This window comes from Tupaia chinensis, unplaced genomic scaffold, assembly GCF_000334495.1.
Source record: "Tupaia chinensis unplaced genomic scaffold, TupChi_1.0 Scaffold144058_1, whole genome shotgun sequence".
Classification (NCBI taxonomy): Eukaryota; Metazoa; Chordata; class Mammalia; order Scandentia; family Tupaiidae; genus Tupaia; species Tupaia belangeri.
In genome coordinates, this window is record NW_006203910.1 from 1,459,591 (window position 1) to 1,482,189 (window position 22,599).

A 22,599-nucleotide genomic window follows, 5' to 3' on the forward strand; every position below is an offset into this window, starting at 1 on the left:
ACTGCAGTTCTGGTCCCAGACCTGGTGACTTGCTTTCTCACTTTCCTTCTCTCTCTTTCTCTCTCTCTCTCTCTCACTCTGTCCGTCTCTGGTCCAATTAAAATAAAATAAATGATTAAGTTTAATAAAATAATCATTTAAATATATCAGTAATGGGAAAAATCAAACCCCAAGTCCTTAAATCATTCAGTTCAGTTTGCTGCCCTAGCCTAACACCTTGCTCATGATAAAGATAATATAAATCCTAATTAAGCAAAACACATTGTTTTTCAAAATCCACACTATACACCCTTTAGCACCCACCAAATGTCAATGCTTACAATAATCAAAGATCATTTTAAGGCCCTCCTGCCAACTACTGGGTTGTCCGAAAGTCACGACACATTTTTGTATAGAAAAGCGGACAAAAATATGCCATGAATTTTCTGACAGTCTAAGACTATGCAGAAACGTGTTCCAAGCCCCTCCAACTTAAGGAAGAGAGAATATTAACTACACTATTCTGAAGTTAGCCTAACTCACCTTGTAAGTTACAATGTGATATAGGCAAAGGTACAGGGGCAGGATACTTTCAAAAAACAAAAACACTATTTCTCGAAATATAGCCCCATTTTAAAATTTTGCACTTCAGAATTCTTTCCTGAGAAAACCAAAACACATTAAGAATTATAATTGCAAATCTACATTCCAAACTTGGAAAATAGACTGTGAAGGTTAAAAAAAAAAAAAATAGACGTAAACATAGACGTAGGGGTCGGCAGGTGACATGGTGATCAGGTGCTGGACTCCCACGTGGGTTAACTGTGGTTCAAGTCCCAGACCTGGTGGCTTGAAAATCACGCCAGGTACACGTGTGTGGGTGCCCAAAATCCCAGGAAGAGAATGAAGGAAAATATAAAGTGCAGCGTGGCCATTCCCCCTAGGGGCTGATTTCTCACTTTCCCTCTCCCTGTCTCTCTCCAGCAATTACACATGCCCTGTGGCAAAAATAAAATAAAATAATACTTAAAATGTATGACTCCAACTTACATCTGCAGAATTAAAGACATCAGGCAATAAAAAGTTGAGCAACGCCCAGAGTTCATGCAGGTTATTCTGCAAAGGTGTTCCAGTTAGGAGCAAGCGGTTAGTCGACTTGAACTCACGAACAATCTCTGAAAGCTAGAAAAACAATAGCTACATAAGCATTGTTTTATTCATTAGAATTCTAGACATATTTTATCCAACCAATACATTTCTTAATACACTGAAACCTCAAAATTAATTTTCTATCAAAAAAAGAAAAAATTCCCAGTTCAGGTGGCATTGCTACAATGAAGCACAACTGAACAAAATATTCTAGGCATTTCTATACCTAAGAGAACACCAATTATAGTTTATACCTGAGACCCCTCCCCCACTTCAAAAACTCTTTCTTCTCCATTTGGGTGCACAGAGAACAGCCGGGACTTTTGTATGGACTATCCAGGCTATCACTTCTTACAATAAAATGCCTTCTCCCCACCAACCAACGCCCTCTCCATGCCCAGACAACTACTAGCTGGGCCTGGTCAAAACGTTTAAGCATCAGAATTGAGCCAATAGTCCCTGATTCCTTTTATTAACTGGCCAAATAGAAGTCCATGACGAATTAAGACACAAAAAGAATAACAGAACAGTAATCTTAGCAACAAAAATGCACATGTTTATAATGGCCTTAAATAATTATTCTCTAACATGCGTCCTCTTATCAGGTATTAGTTCCAATTTGAAATTAGTATGATCCACCTGGTTTTGCTCCAGTTCTGTCCCTGTTTCTCCCAAAGTAGCCCAGTGATCCAAAGAGAGGTTCATCATAATAATTGAAGCTTTTCCTACTGTTGATGGAGTTGAATGGCAAGAAATATTGATATTTTTCAATGTTAATACCACACTCTAAGTCACACAAGTCAGGTAATTCCAGGAAATTCTTTTTTCTAATCCATATGAATACATATAAGGTAGTTCCTCAATAAAAAATAAATCAATGCAAATGATATTTGTACACCAGATATTCTCAACAATATTAAAACACTGTAGCATAAAATTAAGCTGCAATAGGAGATAAAGTAAATGAAGACTTAATTTTTTCTTTACACGAAAAACTGTGCTTCATTTTTATTTGCCCTATATAAAATAAATTAGGCATCAAAAGCCATTTTTAAAACTTTCATTCATACTCTATGAATAAAATCACAATCTTCCATGACTTTTTTATTTGAATGCACAACAATGAACAGACAAATCTAGTAATTAAATGAAGACTTTAATGAAGATATTGAGAACTTACCTTAGATTTTTCATTCTTTATTCTGTGGGCTTCGTCAATGACTAGGTATCGCCAATGAAACTTTTTAAATACAGATTTTTCTTTAATTACCATCTCATAGGAAGTAACACAAACATCCCATTCGCCAGGCATCATTTCATCACGAATAAAAGCAGCCTGATGGAAAATAAAATTAATTAGAATACAGTGATATGATCACAGAATTAAAGGGTCAAGAGAATATCAAGAGTTGTCAAGGACCCTGAGGATTATTTATTCTCATTCCTTTCAGAGAAGGGAAAACTGAGGCTCAAAGATACCTCTGTATGAGCGGGATGACATGTTAACATTCCACCTTGGGCAAAGACACACACACACACACATGCCCCACATGAGTTTCAAGCCACCAGGTCTAGGACTTGAACCATGGTTGGCCACATGGGAGTCCAGTGCCTTAACCACTATGTAACCTGCTTGCCCATTATTCTTTACCAATACCAACATACTATAGTGTTCTTCCTTTTTTTTTAAGAATTATTTTATTTATTTGTTTGTTTATTTTAATTTGACTAGGGAGGGACAGAGCGAGAGAGAGAGGGGAAGCAAGGAAGCAAGCTGCCAGGTATGGGACTCGAACCACAGTCAGCCACGTGGGAGTCTGGCACTCCTAACCACCACACCATTGCTGGTCCCTATGGTTTCCTTTTTTGTTTGTTTATTTTTAGTTTTGTTATAGGGCACATACACTTGCTGGAGAGAGACATTCAGAGGGCAAGGGAGAAATCACCCTCCCCAGTGTGATTTTAAAGCTGCCACATCTGGCACTTGAACCATGGTCAGTCATGTGGGAGTCAAACACTTTAACCAACACACCACCTGCTGGCCTCAATATACCATAGTTTCAAGGAACAGAAAGAATTCAATGCACATCAATGATTCCAGCCTTTCAAGAATTCTTACATGTTGGGGACCAGCAGTTAGCATAATGGCTATATTGCTGGACTCCCACGTAGCTGACCGCAGTTCACGTCCTGGACCCGGTGTCTTAAAACTCACGTCGGGCACGTGTGTGTACGTGCCCAAGATCCCGAGAGGAGAATGGAGGAGAAGGGATTGCGGCATGGCCATCCCCCCTGGGGGGTGATTTCTCGCCTTCTCTCTCTCTGTCTCTGTCTGTCTGGCGAGCACATGTGCCCTATAGCAAAAACCTCTTCAAAAAAAAATGAATAAATAAAGAATTCTTACATGTTCCATCACTGATGAGACATACACTTTGTTAAGGGGTCACAGAAGTCCATGAATGTTTTTCCGACGTTCCTAACACGATGAGGCTACAAATATGATTTTATGAAGGAGACTTGCTCTATCTAGTATAGGAAGCTAGTTCAAACAGTTAAGTCTATTTAAAACTATTTTAAAATCTTCACAGGTAGTGGCCAACGTGGTAGCCAAGTTGACTGAGAGTATTTTGAACTAGCATGTACTGAATTCCTGCTGTTATGGGCCAAAGTGAAACCACAAAAATCAACAGGGAAGAGCAAAATCTGTATTGAGAAGGATCTGAGTAGAACTGTAAATCTGAAGTGTCAATGCTTAAAACAAAAGTAATTGTTCATGGGACACAGGTCATGTGGTGGTTGAGGCACTGAACTCCCACATGACTGACCACAGTTCGAGTCCCGGACCCAGTGGCTTGAAAATCATGTCAGCGGGCTGGCAAGCGGCATGGTAGATGAGGGCACTGGACTCCCAAATGGCCTACTGTGGTTTGAGTCCCAGATCTGGTGGCTTGCTTTCTTGCTTTCCCTCACTCTCTCACTCTGTCTCTCTCTCTCTCTGCCCCTCTCTGGTTGAATTAAAATAAATAAGTACATAAATAATAAAGTTAAATAAAATTTAAAAAAAGAAAGAATGAAAATCATGTCAGGAATGTGTGTGTGCATGCCCAGGATCCCAGGAGGAGAATACAGAAAGGATTGCAGTATGGCCATTCCCCACTCCCAGGGAGGGTGTGATTTCTCACTTTCCTTCTCACTGTCTCTGTCTCTCTCTGACAGGCACATGCACCCTATGGCAAAAAAAAAAAAAATTAACTGTTCACTGCAAAGTATTTTAGAATTCACACCTATGCACCAAACACACTGATAACTCATTCAACGAATATTTACTGAGTGCCTACTGTGTATAAGAGCATTGCCTGGACTGAAGTAGAGGATAGATAAAAAGGCCTGTGTAGAGATGCAGCCTGAGTGTCAGCAGGTGGTGTGGTGGTTAAGGTACTGGAAACTCCCACATGGCGGACCACAGGTCAAGTCTTGGACCTGGTGGCTTGCTTTCTCACTTTCCTTCGCTCTGTGTGCCTTTCTCTGGCCAAATGGAAATGACTGAATGAATAAATAAAATTAAATAAATAATTCTTTTTTAAAAAAGAGAGACACATCCTGAGAGGTGATTATATTTTAAAAGGTAATTAAGATATGAGGGAGTTAAGAGATAAAATAAAAGAACCAGGTTGCCAGAATCTACTGTTTTATGGCTCCCTCTATAAGGTTGATGGAACAGATGTAGGGTTTTTTTTTTTATTTAAATTAGCTCTCCTTTGAAATATTTCTAACTGTTGGATAGATTCAGAGTTAAATATCTTGATAAGACATTAAAAGTCACATAATCTCATAAGCTCTAATTTTCTCTATTTTGTTTTTCACCGACCCATAATAAAATATTTATGGAGTACAAGGTGATATCTCAATGCCTATTTACATTGTACAAGAATCAGATCAGGATATTTCGCTTATCACATCACCTCATACATTTACCACTCCAGTGTGGTGATAACAAATTTTTTTTTAGCTATTTTAAAATACGAAAACTCTCATTTTAATAGTTGACCAAACTAAAGTCCTTCAAAACTCATTCAACATTACACGGTCAGTAGCAAAGCCAGAACTAAAACCAGCTGTTTCCATGGTTACTATATTTGATACTTTGGGGATAAAAAAACAAGAGGTCACAAGACCATGTTTGGAAACCACATCTCTATACATCTAGGACATTGGCATCAGACAGGACCAAAAATACCTCTAATAACTTCTCAACTCGATTAAATATCTATATCAATTTTTGGGGGGGAGAGACTTTTGCTACAGAACACATGCGCTCACCAGAGAGACAGACACAGAAAGCGAGAAATCACCCCTGAGGGGCGATGGCCACACCGCAATACCTTTTATTTCATTTTGCTGTCAAGATTCTGGGCATGCACGCACATGCACCTGGCGTGAGTTTCAAGCCTCCAGGTCCAGAACTTAAACCGCGGTCAGCCACATGGGAGTCCAACGACAAAACCATTACACCACCTGCTGGGCCCTCAAAATTTTTATTACTAAAATAGTGATCTCATAAAACGTTTACAGAAATCCCAAATCTGTCTATAAATAATCTGGACTTTACACATATTGACATCAACCAAGTACTTAATATGCTACAGTAATTACTTATATAACAGACAACTACTAGTTTTCAAACTCTTTTGACCATGGCCCAAGTAAAATTTCAGTTTAAGTTGCTATCCAGTATACACATACACAACAGGACTTCAAAAAGTGTGTGTGTGGAAAGTGAAATTAAAGTATGAGTTTATTTCGGTATCAAAAAAAATTTTTTTGAGACATTTTTGCTATAGGGTGCATGTGCTCCCTGGAGAGACTGAGAGACAAAGAGACAGAAACTGAAAAATCACCCTCCAGAGGGGTTGGCCACACCACAATCCCTTCTCCTTTTTCCTCTTGGGATTTTAGGTGTACACACACACATGCCTGGCTTGAGTTTAAGCCACTGTGTCCAGGACTCGAACCATGGACAACCATGGGAGTCCAGTGATGTACCCACTATACCATCTGCTAGGCCTAGTACAAAAAGTATTTGAAATCCATTCATAGTTTCCATATAACGCAAATTTTCCATGAACTTTTTGATTCCCTCATAAGTTTCAGTGTATATATATGTATGTATATATACACATATACACATACATAAGTATATACATATATAAATATACGTGTGTATGTGTGTGTGCGCACACATATATATATATATATATATAATAAAGAGGCAATTTAGAAGGTTGTCAAAACAACACTAACCCAACCCAGTAGTGAGTGCTAGTAAATAATGTTATCACTCAGCAGGGCTGAGACCACATGAGAGACCTTGGTTCAAATCCTGGTCCAACCTAAAGCCTCTGAGCTACTCAAGAGGCTGGAAGCTGAGGAAAGAAGATTGCAGCATAGTGAGACACCATGTATGGAACACTCTGCTATTTGTTATTCTATACTTGCTCTCAATGTTTTAAAACATCTTTGTCAGGATCAACAAGTGGTGAGGTGGTTAAGGCGCTGGATTCCACATGGCTGACTCAGTGGTTCAAGTTCCAGACTTGGCAGCCTAAAAAAACACTCTGGGCATGTGCACATACATGCCCAACACACCCCCAAACCTCCCACCCCCATGTCTCTCCAGTGAATGCAAGCACCCTATGGCCAAAAACTCTAAAAAACAAAGATTGCTGTCACCACCCACTAAACTGAATTCACAAGCCATTAATTGATGGCAACTCACAGGACCAGTGCGTGGTGTGGTGGTTAATGTGCTGGACACTCCCACATGGCTGACCACAGTTCGAGTCCTGGACCTGGTGGCTTGCTTTCTCACTTTTTCTCTCTCTCTGTTTCTTTCTGGTCAAACTGAAATAAATAAATGAATGAATGAATGAATGAATAAAATTGTTTAAAAAAATAGATGGCTACTCACAATCTGAAAAACATTGACTCTGATAACTTGCTTTCAAGACTGAAACATTTGTTGGGACCAGCAGTTAGCGTAATGGCTATGTCGCTGGACTCCCATGTAGTCGACCATGGTTCGAGTCTCAGACCCGGTGGCTTAAACTCACACCGGGCGTGTGTGTGTGCCCAAGATCCCGAGAGGAGAATGGAGAAGAAGAGATTGCAGCGGCATGGCCATCCCCCCTGGGGGGTGATTTCTCGCTTTCTGTCTCTCTGTCCCTCTCTGTCTTTCTGGCGTACGCATGCACCCTATAGCAAAAACCTCTCTAAAAAAAAAAAAAAATCGAAACATTTGTCAAGCCACCAGAGTCCCAATCTCTACTGGGGCAGAAAGGATAGTCACAAATTAACTAGACCAGTTCTTTCTTTAAAACTCCCCAAGAGGGCCCAGTAGGTGGCACAGAAGTTAAGGTGGCTGGATCCTATTAATACATGGCCAACTGTAGAGTTCAAGTCCTGGATCCAGCAGTTTGAACTACACTCCAGGAGCATGTGCTTGCATGCCTCCAAATCCCAGGAGAATGGAGAAGGGAGTACAGTGTGGCCATCCCCCCCCAGCATGGGGGATTTCTCACTTCCCTACTCTCTCTTCCTCTCTGTATCTCTCTACAAACTTTAAAAAAAGAGAGAGAGAGAAGATGAGGAAGAACAACAAAATAAAACTGTGGGGACACGTTTAGAGAGAGAACCTGAGGTGTGGGGACATGCTCTGAGCAAACACCACCTGTCCTTTTGGGCTTTGGCAGAGTCTTGTAAGCAGACGCCAACAGAAAACTACCAAAGATATTTCATTAAAGCTTCGAATTTCATATATTGGGTTAATGGAAAAACCATGATACATTTTTGCAGATAAACACAGAAAAATTCTTAAAAGTCAGGGATTTCTTTTCATTGAGGAATTATAAAACACAAGCCTAGCTATTTCTCTTTTGTTTATGATCTTCAAGAGAGAATTTTACCAAAAGATCAATACTTTAGAAAAGCAAAGTTTTATAAGGTATGGAATTAAATTAAATAACAGCAGTGACCAGAAAGAGTCCTAAGTGACTAACTTGCTACTGAGAAATATTAGGCACATGAAAAAATAAAGCCTATAATTCTAAATTTATGAACTCAGTATTTCAATATTTAAATTATTTACGAGTTAAATTTAAATAAATTTAAGTAATTTTTCTTCAAGTGAAATGATGAAGATAAAATTAAATAATTCATTATGCTACCATTCTTTTGAGGGTAACTTTTGATAACCTATCTAAATATGTGAAACAGGATAAATCTTTAAACTATGGACTCGGGAGACAAAATAAGACAAAATTTAATAATATGCTTTCTGAGCTGATTATTCATTCTAGTATTTTTGCATAATTTATTATTTTTAGATTAATTCTAGAGTCCTAAAATAATTGCAGCCTTCAAGATTGACAAACGGCTTGTGTATTTATTTATTTATTTTAATTTGCCAGAGGGCACATGCGCTCAGTGGAAGCGGGCGCAGGCGGGGGAGAGAGAAAGCACTCCCGATGGGGCATGGTCGTGCTGCAATTCATTCTGCTCCATCTTTTCCTTTTCCTGACACGTTGGCCATGGGCACATGCCATGCACACATGCGGTCAGCATGTTTCTCAAGCCAGCCATATGAGATCCAGCCGCCTTAAATGTCAGGTCACAAGCCTACCTGACAAATGGCTAACTTAAACATCTCTCTAAAAAAGCCCATAGTTTTGGGACCAGCAGTTGGCATGATGGCTATGTCACTGGACTCCCATGTAGTCGACCAGAGTTCAAGTCCCGGACCCGGTAGCTTAAACTCATGCCAGGCACATGTGTGTGCATGCACAAGATCCTGAGAGGAGAATGGGGGAGAAAGGATTGCGGCACGGCCATCCCCCTGGGAGGGGTGATTTCTCGCTTTCTGTCTCTCTGTCTGTCTTTCTGGCGAGCGCACACGCCCTATAGCAAAAACCTCTCCAAAAACGAAAGCCCATAGTTCCTAATATTATCCAAGAATACACAGACACACTTATTTTTCTATTCATAGCTCAAAACTGGAAACTGTGTCTATGCATAAACACAAAACACAAGGTAGAAGTAGTTCCACTGGTTTACATATGTATGCACCTGGGTATATCAAGTCAAAAGTCAAAAATGTAAACATAAAACATTGAAGTCATGTGGGCCAGCAAGTGGCATGGAGGTTAGGGTGGCTGGATTCCACATGACCGACTGCAGTTACAGTCCCAAACCCAGCAGCTTGAGGGACACTCTGCATTCACCTGCGTCTGTGCGTGCCCACCGAAAATCCAAGAGAACAGAAGAGAAGGGATTGTGGCATGAGCATCCCACCTAGGGAGTGACTTGTCACTTTCTCTCGCTCTCTTTCTGTCTTTCTCTAGCAAACACACATCCTGCAGCAAAATTAAAGAAAAAAAAGTCATAAAATTACACATTTCTGACTTTAAAACAGTACAAATGATAGATTCACAGATAAAATACAGTCAGTAAGAGTCTTTAAATACAATTTCACTTAAAAGTACAATTCGAAAATCCTTAAGTTAATGTGCTAGTTAAAAGCAAATGCAGATGAAGCATAATAATGGATTGTCACTAACACGTAATAGATCTACCACAAAGGAGTGTTGTGAGAATTAAATTAATATATGCGAGGCACATACAGCAGAGCCTAGCTTAGAATAAGCACAAGCGAAGCTTACTGAGTAGGACCAGTTGACTTAAACATCTTTAACAACAATAGTATGTAACTTAACTGCAGAAAAGATGTTAGTTCTGATTGCCTTTTTAAACTTGTCGCTCACTTACTCTCGCATCCTTGTCTCCGACGAAACAAATAACACGGAGAGATGGGACCCATCGTTTAAATTCATTCATCCAGTTGTGCAAAGTGGATTTGGGAACTAAAACCATGTGAGGTCCGGGAATGTTTCGGTAGTGTTTCAGGTAACCAAGCAAAGCAATCGTTTGTAAAGTCTTACCAAGACCCTGCATTGTCATCACAAGAAAAAAAAAATCAATAAACGTTTTTTCTTTAATGAAACATTTTGTTAATATCATTGCAAAAGATATTTTCCAACAAACATAGGGAACTTCGTTTCTACTTATGAGAAAACGCCTTTCTTCTTCTTTTTTTATTTATTTATTATCATCATAATCTTGTTCATTGAATTGCATGTAGCTTTACAGTGTATTACATTGCTTTTTCAAAAGGGAATGCCATGCATGTCAGTCAGTACAGACACATTCATCTCCCCACTTGATCATTCAATTTCTTTTCATTGTTTTCCCGATCATTAAAGCAAATAACCAATTTCAGTGCTTACTGTAAAGACAAGAAGAAACCCAGAACCTGCAGTAAGAACAATACTCAACAAAGCACCTTTCTATTTAGGACATTTTCACTTTAAGAAAAAAAAAAAAAACAGGGACCAGCAGTTGGCGTAATAGCTATGTTGCTGGACTCCCAAGTAGTTGACCACGGTTCAAGTCCCAGACCCGGTGGCTTAAACTCATGCCAGGCGCATATGCGTGCATGTAAGGAGAATGGAGAAGGGATTGCGGCATGGCCATCCCCCCTGGGGGAGTGATTTCTCCCTTTCTGTCTCTCTGTCTCTCTCTTTCTGGCAAGTGCACAAGCCCAAAAAACCCCCAAAAAAAAAAAAAAAAGGCAATCTGTAGAATGTTTTCAACTGGTTGCATTATTAGGAATTTTGTATTTGTCTGTTTCATAAAAACACGTTTCCCTTTGACAGCCTGGTTACATATCAGTCTCTCTTTCTTACTGTCCCCAACATTATTGAAACCTAGGCATTAAATATTCAGACTACGCATCTCAAAGGATTTGTGGCTTTGTACTTACATCTCATGATCATAAACACCTTAGGAACCACATAATAACAAAATCCTATAGCCAGAAAAGACCTTAGAGATCATCTAGTTCAGTAAACATTTTTAAAATATATTGGGGCATGTGGCATGGTGGTTAAGATGATGGACTCCAACATGGCCAACCACGGTTCAAGTCCTAGACCTGGCAACCTGCTTTCTCACTCCACAGCCCCATCTGGTGAGCCTGTGTGCCCTATAGCAAATAAATAAATAAATAATAATAATAAATAATAAATAATTATCGAAATAAATTGCAATCCCCTCTCAATTTCTCCATTGTCAGAATTTGGAGCATGCATGCACACACATGCCTAGTGTGTTTCCAACCCACTGGGGCCAAGATTTGAACCACAAAAGACCAGGTGGAATCTAGCACCCTAAACCACCGGGCTATGGGGTTACCTCTTGTTTAGCCTTTTAAAACAGCTTTTGGGGGACCAGCAGATGGTGTAGTGGTTACATAGATGGACTCTCACATGGCCAACCATCATTCGAGTACCAGACCCAGCGGCTTGAAACTCATGCCGGGCTTATGTGCATGTGTGTCCAAAATCCTGGAAGGAGAATGGAGGAGAAAGGATGACAGTGTAACCATCTCCCCCAGGGGGTGACTTCTCACTCTCCCTCTCACTGTCTCTGTCTCTCTCTCCAGTGAGCACATGTGCCTGAAGGCAAAAACCTCTACAAAAACAAAACAACAACTACAAAAAACATAGCTTTTGGTTTTGTCTCTAGGCAAGGTATATATTTTCTTTTTTATAAACTTAACTACACTTCGAGCTATTTTTATATGGTTTAGCCTATCTTTTATGTCACTTAATAAAATGGGCTTTATGGATGTTATGCATCAAAACCTGAAAATATTTACACAGTCTTTAATGAAGCAATTCTAAGAATCTTTATTTAGTTACTTATTTCACTTTATTTATTATTATTATTATTATTTTAATTTGCTACAGGGCACGTGCATTCGGCAGAGAGAGACAAAGAGAAAGAGAATTAGAGAGAAAGCAAGAAAGCAGGCCACTGTCGTTCCAGGACTTGAACCGCAGTCATCCATACAGGAGTCCAGTGCCTCAACCACAACGCCACCTGCTGGCCCCTACTTCTAAGAATCTTATGGAAATAATCTGAGAAGTACATAAAACTGAATTGTAAGATTCTCATAAGAGCATTATTTATATCAGACATCAAGAAATCGAAATGAACAGCAATGAGAGAGGAGTTGAAAAAAATCATGGTACCTCCATGAAATGATTATGCAGTAATTATTTTTATGAAATGTCTTAATTACATAGAAAATATAAATATAAAAAAACACATTAAATTATATTATGTATTATATTATATATGTTATTATAATTAATTATATATACAAAATAATCTTAACTACACAAAATAAATATATTCACAGAGGAAAAAGGACCAAAAAGAACTATGCCAAAATGGGGGCCAGCAGATGGCATAGTGGTTACATCACTGAACTCCATGGCCATCCATGGTTTGAGTCTCAGACCCGGTAGCTTTGAAAACGGCACCGGGCATGTGTGCATGCCCAAGATCTCAGGAGGAGAATGGAAAAGGGACTACAGGGTAGCCATCCTACTTAGGGGATGATTTTTCACTTTCCTTCTCACTGTCTCTCTCTCCAAAGAGCACATGAGCTTAAGGCAAAAACCTCTTAAAAAAAAAAAAAAAATAAATGCTTGCTATAATCTCCCTTTCACTTAACATTGGGACTAAGAGTGAGAAATCTCACACACACACACACTCCGGGGCAGATGGCCATACCACAATCCCTTCTTCGTTTTCCTGTTGGGATTTTGGGCATGCATGCACACCTGAGACTGCTGTGAGTTTTAAGCTGCCAGGTCTGAGACTCGAACTGTAGTCGACTACGTGGGAGTCCAACAACATAACCATTACACCATCCGTTGGTCCCAACTGTGGCAGTTTCTAGGCAGCAGAATTACCGTTTTGTTTTTTTAATTATTTATTTAACTTCATTTAATTTTTTTTTTTTTGAGACTGAGAAATATTTTTGCTATAGAAACAGAGAGAGACAGAGAGATGGAGAGTGAGAAATCACCCCCCAGGGGCGATGGCCACACTGCAATCCCTTCTCCTCCATTCTCCTCTTGGGATTTTGGGTATGCCACGCACACACATCTGACCTGAGTTTAAGCCTCTGAGTCCAGGAATTAAACTGCACCTGGCTATGTGGAAGTCCAGCAATGTAACCGTTACACCATCTACTTGTCCCATTGTTATTATTTTTTAATATGCATAGGGCACATGTGCTCATCAGAGAGAAACAAAGGGAAATAAGTGAGAAAGTAAGCCTCCAGGTCCAGGACTCAAACTGTGGTCGGCCATACTGGAGTCCAGCACCTTAACCACTACGCCTCCTGCTGGCCCCTTATCATTTAATTTTAATTTTAATGTCTTTCTTTTTCCCTCTAAATTTTCTATATTCCTTCAAGTCTTCTTCTCTTTTCCAGTAATTAAAACCTATCTGGCATCAGCATAAATTCAATATTAAGGACTTTTAGATCCTTTACATTTAGAGAGATGGCAGCCAAGTGCTTGGGGCAAATAATCCTGGTCCTTCTGTTGGCCAATTAACCAAGCCCCTCCCCCTCTGAGCTGACTGTAGTCCCCGAACCAGAATAGAGAAATATAAGGAGCTGCGGATTAAAAAGCTCTTCTGCCACACACCTGACAGCTGCTCACCCAAAGGTAAGTAACCATGGGATTATATGAAGGGTCTTCAAAAGGGTCATGGGAAATGGGTATTATGGAAAACTATGTATGGATTTCAAATAAGTTTTTAGTTTGTTTGTTTTTTGTCTATAGGGCATGTGCACTCCATTTAAAAAAAAAAACAGAGAAAGTGAGAAATCACCCACCAGAGAGGATAGCCACACCAAAGTTCTTTCTCCTCCATTCTTCTCTTGGGATTTTGGGCATGCACACATATACTCCTGGCATATTTTTCAAGCCACCAGGTCTGGGAATCTGGAAAGTTAAGTCTGTGGGAACCAGCACCATAACCATGATGCTACTAGCTGGCCCAATTTCAAAAACGTTTCGTGCCATAATAAACTCATATTTTAATTCCATTTTCCATAAACTTTCCGAAGTCCCCCTTGTATAGGATGCCACAGGTCACATGCTTTCATGTGGCTCTTCTAGATCATTGTGATTATATGACTCCAGAGTCATAAATATGGGTACCACTGATTTTTTTGGGGGGAGGGAGTTTTTTGCCTTAGGGCATGTATGCTCGCCAGAGACAGAGATAGTAAGAGGTAAAGTGAGAAATCACCCCCCAGCATGGGTTGAGGGGAATGGTCACAATACAATCTCTTCTCCTCCTGGGATTTTGGGAATACATGCACACGTGCCCAGCATGAGTTTCAAGCCACCCTTTTCGGGACTTGAACTCCGCCCCTGGGTTCAGGACTCAAACCACGGTCGACTATGTGGGTGTCCAGTGATGTAACCATTATGCCATCTACTGGTCCTAACTTCTCTTATCTGTTAAAGGAGCATCTTTGGGGACTGGTAGATGGCATAATGGTTAGGGCGCTGAACTCTCACATGGCAAACCGTGGTTCGTGTCTCGTGTCTGGCAATTTGCTTTCTTGCTTTACCTCTTTCTCTCTCTCTCTCTCTCTCTCTCTCTCTCTCTCTCTCTCTCTCTCGTGAATGCATGCACCTTATAGCAAGTTTAAAATAATAATAATAATAGTAATAATAAATAAAATTAAATAAATAATTATTTTTTAGAGAGAGATTCTTGCTATAGAGCACATGCACCCACCAGAGAGACAGAGACAGAAAGTAAGAAATCAGTCTCTGGGGGGATAGCCACAGTGCAATCCCTTCTCCTCCTGGGATTTTGGGCATACACGCACACGTGCCCAGCATGAGATTCAAGCTGCCGGGTCCAGGACTTGAACCACAATTGGCCATGTGGGAGTCCAGCACCTTAACCACTACACCATCCAATGGCCCCAAATAAATAATTCTTAAAAAAAAAAAAGTAGCAGCTTGAACAGCCTTACTGTTTCTCCTTGGTTATTTTATGTGTATGTTCATGGTCCCTTAGCTTATGCCTCAACTCCTACCTGTCACTCATACTGGATGAAGACTCAGCAATACTCCTTAGTTGCTCCTTATTCTATTTATTTGATTTCTAGTTCCTCCCTAATTGAGATGCTTATATTCACTCCATCATTCGTGCATTCATGCATTTTTTGTTTTGTTTATATACCCCATCTCATTCCCAAAAGGAATTCAGGTGCCCTACAACAAAAATATGGAATATAAATTAATGGTAAAATAGAAATAGAGGCACCAAGGAAGGTAAGTAAGACTAAGGGGTAAAGAATGGGAAATGGTACAAAGGACAGCAAGGGCAGCTTAATTAAAGCCTCCAGGCAACAGGGAGCAGGTGAGCACATGAAAAAATAGTGATAACTGAGAATTATCTGTGAGGGGTGTGTTTGTTTGTTTGTTTTTCTAACTATGAATGCCTTACCATTTCATCAGCCAAAATACCATTGACTCCATTTTCATACAAAGAGATCAACCAGTTCAGTCCTCGAATCTGATAATCTCTCAGGGGTCCTCCTTTCACATCTGAAGAAAAAAATTAAAAAAAGATCCCAGGAATGTCTCATACTTCATTAACACACCCAAGTAAAATTCTTCTCAAATTAAATTGCAAAAGAAATCACAGGGTGATAAACCACTCACATGAAGGTGACACCTCAAATCTCACACATACATTCGACGTTTTCCGGCTCTCTGAGAGTAGCTCTTCATCTTCCTCTTGTTCCGTGCGCCTGTGGCGATAGCTGAAATGAAAAGGGAAATACCTTCACATTCAACTCGAATGTGAAAATGTCAGTTAAGTCAGTGTACGTTGCCAATCTCTTTTAAGGAGAAAGAATGAGTTATCTAGGGTGTTGTTTAAAATTTGGCAGAACCAGCCTACATTTTTACTCTATGACTAAAAAAAAAAAAAAAAAAAAAAACAAACACTGCTGCCTCCCAAACATATTTACATTGGCAATAACATTATTTTTCATACAAAGTTACACTGAGTAAGAGAAGAGAGAAGGAGTGCATGAGGGGAAGTAGAAGGGAGAGGAGGGATGCAGGAAGGAGAGGGGGGAAATGTAGAGAGAGAGAGATGCCAACATACTCTCCAGCAGAAATTAAGCTTTGCTTTTCATCTTTCTTTATTCGAGGCCGCCCCAATTTCATGTTCAGAGGAGATGTTGGAGATTTCTGGGCTGAAGGCTGAATAAAATGTGCAAAAAGTTCTGTCTGCTTCAGTAAAAATTCAAATCTCTTTGCTCGGTCTGCTTTCTAATTTATGAAATAAAAAAAATGTAAAGATTTTCTTTTTGTATTCATACAAAGTTATTTAACAAACATTTACGTTGCACTTCGTACTATGTTCTAAGCACTTTAAACATACTAACGCCATTTCATTCTTTTAAGAAACCTATGAGGTAGTTGCTACTAGCATCCCCATTTTACAGATGAGAAAACTGAGGGCGCATTGTGCTTCCACGGCTAGGAAGTAGCAAAATTTGAAAATGGTATTATCAAATAGTTTGAACAGAAGCCAAATGATCTGACAGTCTTAGTAAATGCCCCAATCATCCTTCTTAAAGTCTGAGTCAAAAAGCAAACCCACATTCCAAACAGAATTTTTCCCTAAATGTAGTAAAAGCATCAAATATATAATGTATATCTAAATACACAGAAATACAAATTAACTATGAGACAAATATGAAGGATCTTTAAAAAGTTATTGGAAAATGTGTATTATTAAAAAATATGGATTTCAAAATTTTGGGCACCAAAATAAACATATTTTAATTCTATTTTTTTACAAAATTTTTTATGTCCCCTCATACATATACATATATTTATAAACCAAATTCAAAAAAATTTTCAAGCTGCATCTAAAGACACCTAAAATCATAGACAATAGAATCATCTTGTTTTAAAATGTTTTTTGAGAGATTTTTGCTATAGTGCGCTTGCCAGAGAGATAGAGAGACAGAGAGACGGGGGGGTGGCCATGCCACAATCACTTCTTCTCCATTCTCCTCTCGGGATTTTAGGCACCAGGCGTGAATTTTAAGCCTCCTGGTCCAGGATTCGAACCATGGTCAACTACATGGTAGTCCAGCAGCATGACCATTATGCCATTTGCTGGTCCCTCAAAATATTTTCAATGCCATGGTACAATAGTATAAATACTCCTCTCTGTAACTAAATGATCTGAAAAACTGTGTTTTATATTGGCAGTATATAAAATTTCTCACCAAAGTGATCAGTATTTAGGGGGGAAATGTGTATATATATATATATATATATATATATATATATATATATATATATATATATATATATACACATCCTCGCTTCCCACCTCCATCGCCCAATGCTTTCCCTCCCTCCCTCCCTCCCTCCTTCCTTCCTGTGATCACAGGTGCCCTTTGGCAAAAAACTGAAAAATAACAATAACAAATAAAATAATTCTTAAAAAAAAAAAAAGTTGATGTGTGGCTGAGTGCAGTGGCATACACCTACAATCCCAACTATTTGGGAAACTTGAGACAGGATTGCAAGATCAAAGCCAGCCCAGGCAACACAGTGAGATAGTGTCTCATTAAAAAATTGTTGGTATGTATACTCATTTCTCAATAAATTATGAGGTCATATCATCTGTAACATATGAGTGCAATAATAAAACTTTGCTACACTAGACAATCTTTTAAGATCAAAAGATATGTACATCATCCTAGGTTTTAAAATGAATGAAGATATTTTAGTTTTTAATTTGAAATCACTTTCTGACCAAACGGTAGAGGATACTTGACTGCTAATGAAGGATGCATAATGAAAAACACGGGAAACTTGCAGAAGGCTCATTAACATAAATACAAGAGCTAGACAAATATATTCAGACCACTAGCTGGAAGGATGCCAAAAACTTTCCATTTTATGTTATCCTCACTGGAATGTTGTTTCTAAAGTTGTTCAAACATAAACCATCTACGTTAGTTGTGGCCTTACAACATTAAGGCATGAATCTTGTAGAACAGCTATATCAAACACCAAAATATGTACTTCATCTCTACTTATTTTTATACTATTACTATAAAAACAACCCCTGTGGGGGAAAACATCCATTTCAACTACTCGTTAACTTCTTGAAAGATTCAGGGATATAAAAGTCTAGTTCAAATTAAAAATTAAAAGTAGGGGGGCCACCAGGTGACATGGTGGTTAAGGCACTGGACACTCCCCCATGGCTGGCCACGGGTCGAGTACTGGGCCTGGTGGCTTACTTTCTAACTTTCCCTCTCTCTCCCTCTGTGTCTCTCTCTGGTCAAATTAAAATAAATAATTCTTAAAAAACAAAATTAAAGGTAGGCCCCAACAGCAGTGGGGCAGCAGTTGTACAACACTGCAATGCTGAAAGTCATATAGAAGATCAGGGTTCAGTTCCCAGGTCAGCCTGTGCATTCCAGACACACACGCATACAGCATGATTGCGACAGGCTGGGAAAGGCCCTCTTTTTCTGTCTCCCAACTCAATAAATAATCATAAAACTAAAGCTAAAAGGCGAAGTGTGGGGGGTCAGCAGGTGGCAAGGCAGTTAAGGCACTGGACGCCCACAGGGCCAACCACGGTTCAAGTCGCAGACCTGATGTGGTAGCTTGCTTTCTCACTTCGCCCCACCCCTCTCTTTGTCTTTCTCTGGTGAGTGTGTATGCCTTATAAAATTAAAAAATAGTAACAACAAATAAAAGTAACTAAGTAATTATTAAAAATATAAAACAGCCAGGGGTGGTGCCATGTGCTGGTGGTGGTCCTAGCTAACTGGAGGCTGAGGCAGGAAGACCACAAAGTGGTGAGATCCTGTTAAAAACACCACTTCTCTCTCTCTTCCACCCCACATAAAAAATAAAATAAAACAAAGCCAAAGAAAGAATTTTAGTGATGAAAAATAATCAAATATCTAGAAATACAATATGCAGGTATAACTAAGATTATACTACTTAACTATGTAGTTTTTATTTTTTTTTTAATCTGCTAGGTGGCTCATGCCCTCATTGGAGAGAGATGGGGTGGGATGAGAAAGCACCTGCAGGGTGTCATCCCCTTCTTCTCTTGGGATTTTAGGCATCCATGTACAAGCACCCAGCATGTTCCCCAAGCCTCCAGGTCCAGGACTCAAACCTCCAGGTTGACCCTGAAGGATCCAGCCACTTCAACCACCATACCACAGGCTGGCCCACATATGTAGTATCTTCATGCACTGAGCGAATACTCTTTCCTCAAGAAAGTATATTACTGGGAACCAGCAGTTAGCATAATGGCTATGTTGCTGGACTCCCACGTAGTCGACCGTGGTTCGCGTCCCGGACCCGGTGGTTTAAAACTCACGCCAGGCGCATGTGTGTGCGTGCCCAAGGAAAATCTCTCAAAAAAGAAAAAAAGAAAGTATATTACTAATGTGTCCATGTTTCATTAAAGTGTAGCATCCATTCCTATACTCAAAGCAAGGAGGAGAAAGAAAGAAATAGCAGTCTGGTATCTGTGACCGAAGTTCTCTCAGGTCACAAAGCCACACTGATATTGCTACTGATATTTTCGCTTAGTGGATGAAATGTTTCTAGCATAAAGCATCTCGTTAGGGGGTAAAGGGCCTTGAACAAAAGAGACATGGCTTCTAGTTCCAACTATTCCATACAGCTTCTCTGATTCTTTATTTCCTCATCTGAAAATGAGAAGATGCGTGTACTCAGCCAAAGTCTATTAGGGCAGATTACAATTAAAGTACTTTCCAAGTCTAAAATCTATGATTCTCTATGCAAGATACATACACATATATGTTTTCATCATTCACATCTCCTCTATAAAAATTAACTATGGCGCTCACTGCCCTACCAGGACTACATTTACCATTTTCTCTTCATATTCTGGGTCCATTTCCTTTTCAGATTTAGAAGCTTTAGTAGAAATTTTGAGTTGAAACGGAGGAACGTTTTTCTAGAATTTAAAAGAAAAGAAATATTAAACTATAAGCAAGGTCTTCAAATTGGTCAACATCCTCATTTGAAGAAAGTGAAAAGTAATTAAATAACTAAATACATAAATCAATGTGAGAGGGACCAGCAGATGGCATAATGGCTATGTCGCTGGACTCTCATGTAGTCGACTGCGGTTCGAATCCCGGACCCGGTGGCTTAAACTCACACCTGGCGCATGTGTGCACGTGCCCAAGATCCCGAGAGGAGAATGGAGGAGAAGGGATTGTGGCGTGGCCATCCCCCCTGGGGGGGGTGATTTCTCACTTTCTGTCTCTGTCTCTCTCTGCCTTTCTGGCGAGTGTACACACCCTATAGCAAAAACCCCTCCAAAAAAAAGAAAAATCAATCAATCAATCAATGGGAGAAGTGCCTGAACCAAAGATTAAAGCATGCGATGAAGAAGGGCTTATGATGAACCCAGTTCTGTGCGCCTGAGGCCCAACACAAAATCTGAAAGCTCATGAGAGCTGAAGAAGCAATATTAACTAGGAAAAATTAAAAAAAAAAAAAAACAGAGGAAAGGTAAACGTTGAGCCTTTTCACGCATTTTTTTAATTCAAAGAGTAAGAAAACATGTAACCCTTAAATAAGAGATTTTAAAATGTAGAACACACTAATATGACCAACCACAAATCGAAAGTAAATATTAATCCTCAGAAACACTTCTTTATGTCATGGAAGCAAGCCAGACCTTCAGAAGTAAAGACGGCCGTTTCTGTTCCTTAAAAGATACTTTTTCAAACTGTTTTCACAGGCTAATTAGAACATCGAAAGTTTTATGTAACACAATCTAATTGTACACATTCAAAATAACTTAATACATACAGTTTCAAACTTTTGACTTACCTTAACTTTCTCTAACTGGAAAGAAAACTATTTAAAACTATATAGTTTACGGGCCAGCAGGTGGCGGAGTAGTTAAGGGGCTGAATTCTTGTGTGGCAGAAGGCGGTTTGAGTCCCAGTCCTGGCAGCTTGAAACACAATGGGTGCATGTGTGTGCACACTCAAAATCCCGAGAAAATGAAGAAGGGCCTGTGGCATGGCCATCCCCCAGGAAGTGGTTTCTCATTTTCTGTCTTTCTCTCCAGCAAACACACATATTCCATAGCAAAAATCTCTCTCAAAAACAAACAAAAACAAAGCTATATAGTTTAAACTATTTGTATAAATAGTTTGCAGAAATAATTTATTGGGGCTATAAATTAATAACTGCTGGCTATTATTTAATTTTATTTATTCATTCATTTATTTTAATTTAATGAGAGAGAGAAGAGAAAGTGAGAAAGCAAGCCACCAGGTCAGGGACTTGACCCGTAGTCGACCATGTGGGAGTGTCCAGCGCCTTAACCACCACACCACCTGCTGGTCCCAATAACTGCTGGTATTTTCAAAGTTGTAGTTTAGTGGAAACATCAATAATGTTAACAATACTGACATTTTGGGGGCATGGTGGTTACCTCATGTACCTTATCTTTATAAAGAAAAGCTCATACTTGTAAACACAAAAAGGAGTATAGATGGGACCAGCAGTTAGCGTAATGGCTGTGTCGCTGGACTCCCATGTAGTCGACTGCGGTTCACATCCCGGACCCAGTGGCTTAGAACTCATGCCAGGCGCGTGTGCGTGCGTGCCCAAGATCCCGAGAGGAGAATGGAGGAGAAGGGATTGTGGTGATTCTTTATTTCCTCATCTGAAAATGAGAAGATGCGTGTACTCAGCCAAAGTCTATTAGGGCAGATTACAATTAAAGTACTTTCCAAGTCTAAAATCTATGATTCTCTATGCAAGATACATACACATATATGTTTTCATCATTCACATCTCCTCTATAAAAATTAACTATGGCGCTCACTGCCCTACCAGGACTACATTTACCATTTTCTCTTCATATTCTGGGTCCATTTCCTTTTCAGATTTAGAAGCTTTAGTAGAAATTTTGAGTTGAAACGGAGGAACGTTTTTCTAGAATTTAAAAGAAAAGAAATATTAAACTATAAGCAAGGTCTTCAAATTGGTCAACATCCTCATTTGAAGAAAGTGAAAAGTAATTAAATAACTAAATACATAAATCAATGTGAGAGGGACCAGCAGATGGCATAATGGCTATGTCGCTGGACTCTCATGTAGTCGACTGCGGTTCGAATCCCGGACCCGGTGGCTTAAACTCACACCTGGCGCATGTGTGCACGTGCCCAAGATCCCGAGAGGAGAATGGAGGAGAAGGGATTGTGGCGTGGCCATCCCCCCTGGGGGGGGTGATTTCTCACTTTCTGTCTCTGTCTCTCTCTGCCTTTCTGGCGAGTGTACACACCCTATAGCAAAAACCCCTCCAAAAAAAAGAAAAATCAATCAATCAATCAATGGGAGAAGTGCCTGAACCAAAGATTAAAGCATGCGATGAAGAAGGGCTTATGATGAACCCAGTTCTGTGCG

General features: G+C 39.6%; 1 protein-coding gene across 5 annotated transcripts in view; it reads right to left on the reverse strand.

Moving 5' to 3' along the window:
• The window catches only part of SMARCA1 (SNF2 related chromatin remodeling ATPase 1), a 107,844-nt gene extending 85,720 nt beyond the window's left edge, over window positions 1–22,124 (reverse strand). For 4 of the 5 annotated variants that reach the window (XM_006165845.3, XM_006165848.3, XM_006165849.3 and 1 more), the window contains exons 1-7: window positions 20,036–20,118; window positions 16,247–16,413; window positions 15,796–15,896; window positions 15,578–15,678; window positions 9,949–10,128; window positions 2,309–2,464; window positions 1,030–1,161 (exon numbers count right to left, since the gene is read on the reverse strand). In XM_006165845.3, coding sequence (XP_006165907.1) covers window positions 1,030–1,161; window positions 2,309–2,464; window positions 9,949–10,128; window positions 15,578–15,678; window positions 15,796–15,896; window positions 16,247–16,413; window positions 20,036–20,062 — 864 coding nt within the window. In that variant the 5' untranslated portion in view covers window positions 20,063–20,118. Of the gene's footprint in view, window positions 1–1,029; window positions 1,162–2,308; window positions 2,465–9,948; window positions 10,129–15,577; window positions 15,679–15,795; window positions 15,897–16,246; window positions 16,414–20,035; window positions 20,119–22,041 lie in introns of those variants that run through there. The other variant, XM_006165846.3, reaches the window with a different exon arrangement.
• Window positions 22,125–22,599: the final 475 nt, after the last annotated feature.